Source organism: Pipistrellus kuhlii, unplaced genomic scaffold (assembly GCF_014108245.1).
Source record: "Pipistrellus kuhlii isolate mPipKuh1 unplaced genomic scaffold, mPipKuh1.p scaffold_m20_p_9, whole genome shotgun sequence".
Lineage (NCBI taxonomy): Eukaryota > Metazoa > Chordata > Mammalia > Chiroptera > Vespertilionidae > Pipistrellus > Pipistrellus kuhlii.
In genome coordinates this window covers 246411-253872 of record NW_023425595.1, presented here as the reverse complement: position 1 = coordinate 253872, position 7462 = coordinate 246411, and the positions used below count along the sequence as shown (strand labels likewise).

Here is a 7462-nt window from a genome sequence, read left to right as displayed (position 1 = left end):
GGTTGCAGGCTCGACCCTCAGTGAGGGGGTGTGTGTGCAAGTCAGCCGATCAATGATTCTCTCTCATCATTGATGCTTCTCTCTCTCCCCCTCTCCCTTCCTCTCAGAAATCAATAAAAATATATTTTAGTCCTGGCTGGTTTGGCTCAGTGGATAGAGCTTTGGACTGCAGACTGGAGGGTCCCGGGTTCGATTCCAGTCAAGGGCGCATGCTCAGGTTACAGGCTAGATCTCCAGAAGGGGGTGTGCAGGTGGCAGCCGATCAATGATTCTCTCTCATCATTGATGTTTCTATCTCTTTCTCCCTCTTCCTTCCTCTCTGAAATATATATATATATTGTGTGTATATATATATATATATATATTTTTTTTTTTTTTTTAAAGGAAGTTGATTTTGGAGTGGCACTTTCTCTGGAGTCAGCCCTCTACTGGGCAGTCTCAGGAGCTGGCACCTTGGGAGGGAGGACTCGAGGGCTGCCCACCGCTGGCCTGTCCATCCAGGGTCAGGCTACTCCCTGAGCCTCAGTTTTCTCATCCTTGAAATGGGGACGTGGCCTGGACGGGGAGTTAGGCACCAAAGGAACGATGGCCAGGATGCCCTGCCGAGTGAAACAGAAACCAACGGACCAACGCAAAGGAGCATTTATTACCAGCAGGCCGGCTGCCCACCGCCACGCCGTCACCGCCACGGGGGCGGCCACTGCCTCCTCCACGCCGCCCTGGGCTCCGTCCCCAGACCCTAGACGGCGAGTTGATTTTGGAGTGGCACTTCCACAGGCTCAGCCACGGGCCTCAGGGATGGCTTCCCCTGATGCAAGACCTGCGTTCGGGGGACGGGGGAGGGAGGGCGACCCGCCCACCTCAGGTCAAGGGTCAGCCCCTGCCTGCACCTCCTGGCCAGGGCAGCACGCAGATGGAGGTGTCTCTGCACCAGCCACCAGGTGAAGGGCTGCACGTGGCAGGCGCTCAGCTGTGGGGGCTCAGCACCATTGTTGGGGGCGGGGCTGCGAAGGGGTGGCTGCAGGCTGGGAGAGGAAGCGGAGGTTAGGGCCCAGGGTGTGGGGGAGGGGCAGGTGCCGGGCCCTGTGGAGGACCACGAGGGGGGAGTGGGGGGCATGCTGTCGGGGCCTCCCCCTGCCTGCCCGGCCCCCTCGGATGGGAGAGCTGCCCCTTGCTGATGGGGGTCCTCCTGGCTGTGCCGCCCGCGGGGCCTACAAGGACGTGCTGAGTCCCTTGGGAGGTGCAGGTTGGCTGTCCAGCGCTGAGTGCGTGATGACCAGGCCTGGCCTTGCTGTCCTCACAGCCTGAAGCTCCTCCAGCGATTGCTCGCTCAGCTCCACGGAGCTCAGGCTGCACACGTGCACAGGACAAGTGGGGAGGTGGGTGGGAGGGAAGCAGCAATGATGGGGGGCAGTGGGGGGCAGTGACGGGAGTGGGGGTGGGGGTGGGGACTGGCCTGGGCCGTGCTAGCGGTACACAGTGACAGAAGACAGCCCATCAGGGTTGCCAGAGGCTGGGGAAAGGGGGCGGGAGCTGGGGACCAAGCCCTTGGGAAGCCCCAGGTACCCCCTGCCTCCCCCCCACCCCCACCCCCGGCTTCAGAGGCGTGTCCTCAGCACCCTCCGCCCTGCCCCCACCTGAGGGTCTGCAGGCGACATCCGGGCTGCTGCAGGGCCGCACACAGGCCGGTCACCACGAGTGCTGGCAGTTGGCAGCCGCTGAGATCCAGCGTGGTCAGGGCGGGGCTGTGCTGGAGCAGGCCCACCAGGTACTGGAGGCCCTCCTGGAGGCAGGGCTGCTGCAGCCTGCGGGGAGGGGGCCTCAGGAGCAGCTGGGGGGCCGGTCCCCTCCCCTCGTCCGCCCAGACCCAGCCTCACCTGAGTGTCTGCACCCGGCTCCCGGGCCAGACCAGGCCCTCGCTCAGCGCCCGCAGCCCCGCCTGGCTGAGCCCGTTGTGCAGGAGGCACAGCTCCGTCAGGGCGGGGGCCGCCTTCAGGGCCTGGGCCAGGTCGCGGCAGGCGGAGTCGGAGAGCTTGCAGCGGGACAGCCTGTGGTCCGGAGGCACACGTCACTCTCAGGCCCCTCGGCCGCTCGCTGCACCGGCTGTGCAGACTGTCTGCTCCCTGGGGCTGGGGTCAGCCGGAGGGGAGTCGGCTGCACGGGCCCATTCAGGCCTCCACCTGCACACGCAGACCTACTCCTGCACACGCTGATCTCCCCCTGCACACGCTGACCTCCCCCTGCACACGCTGACCTCCCCCTGCACATGCTGACCTCCTGCTGCACATTCAGGCCTCCCCCTGCACATGCTGACCTCCCCCTGCACATGCTGACCTCCTGCTGCACATTCAGGCCTCCCCCTGCACACGCTGACCTCCTACTGCACATTCAGGCCTCCCCCTGCACATGCTGACCTCCCCCTGCACACGCTGACCTCCCCCTGCACATGCTGACCTCCGCAGAAACACTGTGGCTCATATGCTGCACTAAGCTGAGTGGCAGGACTGATGGGCCAGTGGGCTGGTCTCCTCCATGTCCTCCCACCCCATGCCCAGCTCCCACTGAACTGGCCAGCCCCCTTCCCAAGGAGCCCCTAAGCTGGGGTGGGCCCTGTCCTGTGTCAGTCCCAGCATGGGACACCAGAGGCCACCGGCTCGCAGCCTGCCCCCTCAGCCAGCCCAGACAGGGCCCCTCCGCTGCCCTCCCCTGGGCACCCGGCCCCGTGCCCCTCTCAGGCAGGGCTGGGGCCGGGCCACTCACGTCAGGCTGGTCAGACCACACTGCTGGTCGGTCAGGGCCTCGCAGAGAGGGCGCAGTGAGGACGCCTGGGGTTTCCCCGCGGTGGCCTGAGAGCTGCGGGGAGAGAAAGGGAGCCGCCTGGCCGCAGTCCCTCCCTCCTGCCTGTGCCCCTCAGGTGTCACGGCCACCTCTGTCCTCACCCCAAACCCAAGTGTGGCCTCTCGTGGCCCCCCACCGGGGCCCGCCAGCCCTGGGGCCATGTTGCCGCATTCCCTGTGTGCCTGTCCTTGCAGCTGCGAGGTGTCCCCAGCCCTTTCAGCGCCCTAACGTTCGTCCTCTGAACACACACTGAGCGCCTGGGTCAGGTGCGGGGCTGGAGCCAGGGCACAGGCAGGGCTGCAGGTTCCATCCCCAATGTGGGGCGTCCAGGAGGCAGCCGATCCATGATTCTCTCTTATCATTGATGTTTCTCTCAATCTCTCTCTCTCTCTCTTTCTCTCTCTCTCTCTCTCTCTCTCTCTCTCTCTCTCTCTCTCTCTCTCTCTCTCTCTCTCTCTCTCTCTCTCTCTCCCTCACTCTCCCTTTCTCTTCCTCTCTGAAATCAACACAAATATATTTTTGAAAATCCAAAAAGCATGGGCGGTATCCGGTCTAGAGCTACTTGGCCATGCTCTGAGGTTTGCCTTGGCTGTGGATGTGGATTGTGGGGGGAGGATGGGAGGCATGGAGAGGGCAGGGTAGGGGGAGGAGAAAGCGGGCACTGGAGGCTGCCCCACAAGGGGGCGGGCAGAACCAGCCCTGAAGCCCCGCCCCTGGTCTGGGGGCGGATGCCCAGACGCAGCGCTCAGGTCTGAATGGTGCCCACAGAGTGGGCCTGGGGGGCAGGGGCGGACACTCACGGAGTGCCGCTCAGGCTGTTCTGCAGCCGCTTTATCAGGCTCTTCTTCTTCTTCTTCAGCGGGGCGGGCAGCGCGCAGCCCACCAGCCGCAGAGTCTGCCCGGTGGGGCAGCACCGCATACAGTAGCTCAGCACGGCCAAGTCCATGTGGCTGAAGCTCCAGCGCTCCAGCACCAGCTCCGGGAGGGCCCGCAGGGCCTGGCGCACGAAGGCGGCCTCCTGCGACTCGTGCAGGCAGTACAGCAGCTCCAGCTGGAAGTTGGCCTCCTCTTCCTCCTCCTCCTCCTCCTCTTCCACCTCCACCTCTACCTTCACCTCCTCCTCCGCCTCCGCCTCCATGGATCCCTCGGTGTCCTTCAGCTCCTGGGACTCCTCAGCCGCTGGCGGCGCCGCAGGAGCGCGCCCCTGGCCCTGGCACTGGTCCTGCACCCACCGCAGGACATCCTGCTTCACGCGCTCGGACACCACGCAGCCGAAGTGGCACTGGATGTCACGCACGCGCTCGGCGCTCAGCAGCCCGAAGAGGAAGCGGGTGGTGAGCGGCAGGTCCCCGCGCAGGAGCTCCCCGACCCCGCCCGCCGGCGCCGCAGGCCCCGCCTCCTCCAGCAGGTAGGACAGCGCCGCGAAGAACTGCTGGAAGCTCTGGTCGATGAACTGGTAAGCCACCTCGGTCTGTAGCACGCCCGGGAGCTCCTTCTTGACGAGAAACAGAGTCTGGACTTTGGAGCCGCTCAGCTGCAGCCTCTCCAGGTCCCTCTCGGCGAACTGCGCCCTGCGCCCCAGCGCGCCCTCGCGGGCCAGGCGGCACAGCCGGCGCAGCTCGCCCTGCACCTGCGGCCGGTCGGCGGTGGGCCCCGAGCTCAGGAAGCTGACGACGAAGAGCAGGTACACGGACGTGGTGGTCTTGGAGGCGCGGGCCAGGTCCTGGCCCAGCTCCAGCTGCTGGCGCAGCACGGTGCACACGATCCAGCACACGAAGGGCACGAAGCAGAGCTCGAACAGCGTCTCGTTCTCCTTCACGAAGCGGTAGGCGCGCTCGGCCCGCCACTCGTCCTGGAAGAACTTGTAGAAGTACTTCTTCTTGTCCCTGTCCGAGAAGCCGCGCACCTCGGCGCACTGCGGGGAGCGCAGGCGGCCCTGCAGCCGGCCCGGCGCGGCGGGCCGCGAGGTCACCAGCAGGCGGGCCTGGGGCAGCAGCGCCTTGCTCAGGAGGCTGCCCAGCACCCGCGCGGCGCCGGCCGCCTCGAAGGGGTCCGTGATGCCGGCCGCCGCCTCGGCGGGGTCCGACGCCGCCGCAGGCAGCTCGTCCGCGCCATCCAGGATGAAGAGCAGCCGCTCGGAGCTGGCGAGCATCTGCCGCACGGGGGCGCTGCGGTCCGGGCACTGCTCCAGCACCAGGTCGGCCAGGCTGCAGGCGTCCGGCCGCTCCAGCAGCTCCGCGCACGGCAGGAAGAAGGCGAAGTCCACCTGGCCGTGGTACAGCTTGCCCGCCGCCCAGTCGTACAGGATCTTCTTGGCCGCCATGGTCTTGCCGATGCCCGCCGGGCCCTGCAGCACCACGGTCAGCGGCCGCTGGCCCTCCTCGTCGTGGCCGAACAGGCGGTTGAACGTGTGGGTGTCGGAGCGCCGGGCGCGCTCGGGCTCCGGCGCTTCCGCGGGCCCCAGGGCCTCGGGCGCCAGGGCGGCGCTCTCGGGCGCGATGAGCAGCTTGGTGAAGCGCTTGGTGATCTTCACCGAGCGGGCGTTGCGCTCCTTGACCTTGGCGTGCTGGCGCAGCACGTGCTCCCGGTACGTCTTCTTGTACTCTAGGGGTTGGGGGAGACAGGGAGGAGGATGGGGCGGCTGGGACAGCTGACCCTCGGTGCCCACTGCCCTCCCCGCTCGGCTCAGGACTCAGTTTCCCCTGCTGTGCCTGCCCTCCCCCCGCCCTTATCCTCCAGACCCGCGCCTCCCCGGGTGGACGGAGCCAGCTCAGGGCCTGCGCCCCGCACCGGAGACCTACCGGACACGGAGAGCAGCGCCGAGGAGCTGGGGCCGAGCCCTGAAAGGGAGAACTGCCGTGAGGCCCCGCGCACCTGCGTAGGGGTGGGGATGAGGGGGGCGGGAAGAAGGGAAGAAGGAGGGGGGAGAGAGGGCGCAATAGGGGGTTGCGACCGCTCTACAACGCCCCGTTTCCCAGCCCCGGGTCGGTGAGTGGAGCTGGCCGGCAGGGGGCGCGCCAGGCCCTCCTGGGGTGGCGGGAAGGAAGACCGGAGGGGAGGGCGGGCAGGGACCCGGCGCCCCCCGCCCCCACACCTCACCCCGCCGCGCTCACGCTGCAGCCGCTGCTCCTTGAGCTGCGCCGCCACGTCGCGGATGTCCGCCCTCTTGAGCGTCTTGCGCGCCACCTCCAGCGCGGGCTCCGGGCCGTAGAAGTGGGTCAGCTGCTCGGCCAGGTCCACCGCGTCCGCTTGCTCCAGCCGCCCCCACGGGATGCTGCGCCCGTCCTGCGGCGCGCCGCGCAGCTTGTGGCGGAAGCGCTTCAGCTGCTCCTGGCTCAGCTCCTCCAGCGCCGCCAGCAGCAGCTCGCGGGCGGCGGCCGCGCGGGCCTGCTCGCTGCGGGCAGGCAGGGGCGGAGGTCAGGGTGCCCGCGACGAGCGGTGGCTCAGCCGCGCCCCATCCCCTTCAGTGGCTCCAGGCCCAGGCTCTGCCCGCAGGGGAGGCCTCCCCTCGGGGACCGTGGGAGGCTCTGCCCCCAAGCGGCCCCAGGCTGTGCCCCCTGGTGAGGTGGGGCCGTCCAGGGCCGGTGGCAATGGGCGCCTCTGGCCCTGGCCCTCGGGGGTGCCTGCCTGCCCGCCTGCCTGGTGCCGTTTCTTCCGGGAAAGGTGTCCAGGACGCCTGTGTCCCCCTCCCCCTGCCTGGCCTCCCTCCCGGGTCCCGGAGCAGAGCGGGCTTCAGCAGGGGCGGCTGGAGTCACCCCCTGGCCCCAACTGCGCTCCTGGGTCCCCACAGCACCATGTCCTCCCCCCACCTGTTCCCCATCTACTCCTGGAACCCTGAGCCAGGGGCGGTGGGGGAGGATGGGTTAGCAGCGGGCTCCCAGGTGGCAGGGCGAGCCCAGCACTCACCTGGAGCAGGAGGCCTCCGGCTGGGCCATGGCAGGGCGCCCCTGGGTCTAGAACTCGGAGAGTGACCCCTCTGCACGGGGACTGGAGCCAAGGCCTAGGGTGGCTGACCAGCCCCGTCCATGCCCAGACCCAGTGCTTTAGCTCAGCCCGTCCTGAGAGGCCCGGCTGCCAGCCACCAGCTCCCAAACCCAGTGCGTGGCCTCTAAGGGCTCTGCCTGCGACCTTTGGTTCTCTCTCCTTTATGTGGCTAAGGTTCCCTGAGGACCCGTGGGGTGTGGCCGTGGGGCACAGCTGTGAGCAGGTGACTGCAGAGCAGGTGGACTGCATGGAGGAGGTGGCTGAATTCCGAAGGCAGCGGCGAGGGAAGGCTTCCTAGGTGGAGGGAGACAAAGAGCACCATGTCCCAAGCCAGGAGGCCCGGGACCACAGCCTGCTCCGCCGCCCGGCCGCTGGGCCACTTTGGACAAGTTGCTTAACCTCTCTGTGCCTCCAAGCCCTCCTCCGCGCAGGGGTAGGTGACGGCACACCAAGAGCGGAGAGGGACGCTGTCATGCACGGGCCTGCTCTGTGGGCAGCCCCTCACTGTGTCTTCTGGGGTCCCCTAGAGCGTCCCCCCTTCTAAGCCCACTCCAGTCTGCCTGCCCCTCACTCAGCTCTGCCGACCATGACCTTTTCCTTTTGTCAAAGGGACCGAGGGGCGGGGTCAGAGCCAGCCGGG

At 67.5% G+C, this 7462-nt stretch overlaps 1 protein-coding gene across 2 annotated transcripts; it reads right to left on the bottom strand.

Annotated features, from left to right (window-relative positions):
• Nucleotides 1-631: 631 nt before the first annotated feature.
• Nucleotides 632-6881, bottom strand: NLRP6 (NLR family pyrin domain containing 6). 2 transcript variants are annotated; one of them, XM_036427355.2, is made up of 8 exons: nucleotides 6745-6881; nucleotides 5952-6232; nucleotides 5640-5678; nucleotides 3639-5442; nucleotides 2761-2853; nucleotides 1878-2048; nucleotides 1638-1805; nucleotides 632-1350 (listed from the first exon to the last, which is right to left on the bottom strand). In XM_036427355.2, the coding sequence occupies exons 1-8, from the start codon at nucleotides 6771-6773 to the stop codon at nucleotides 1212-1214; spliced, it is 2724 nt and encodes a 907-aa protein (XP_036283248.1). In that variant the 5' UTR covers nucleotides 6774-6881; the 3' UTR covers nucleotides 632-1211. The 2 variants fall into 2 exon arrangements, with proteins under 2 accessions (XP_036283248.1, XP_045433680.1); XM_045577724.1 differs by lacking the exon at nucleotides 1638-1805.
• Nucleotides 6882-7462: the final 581 nt, after the last annotated feature.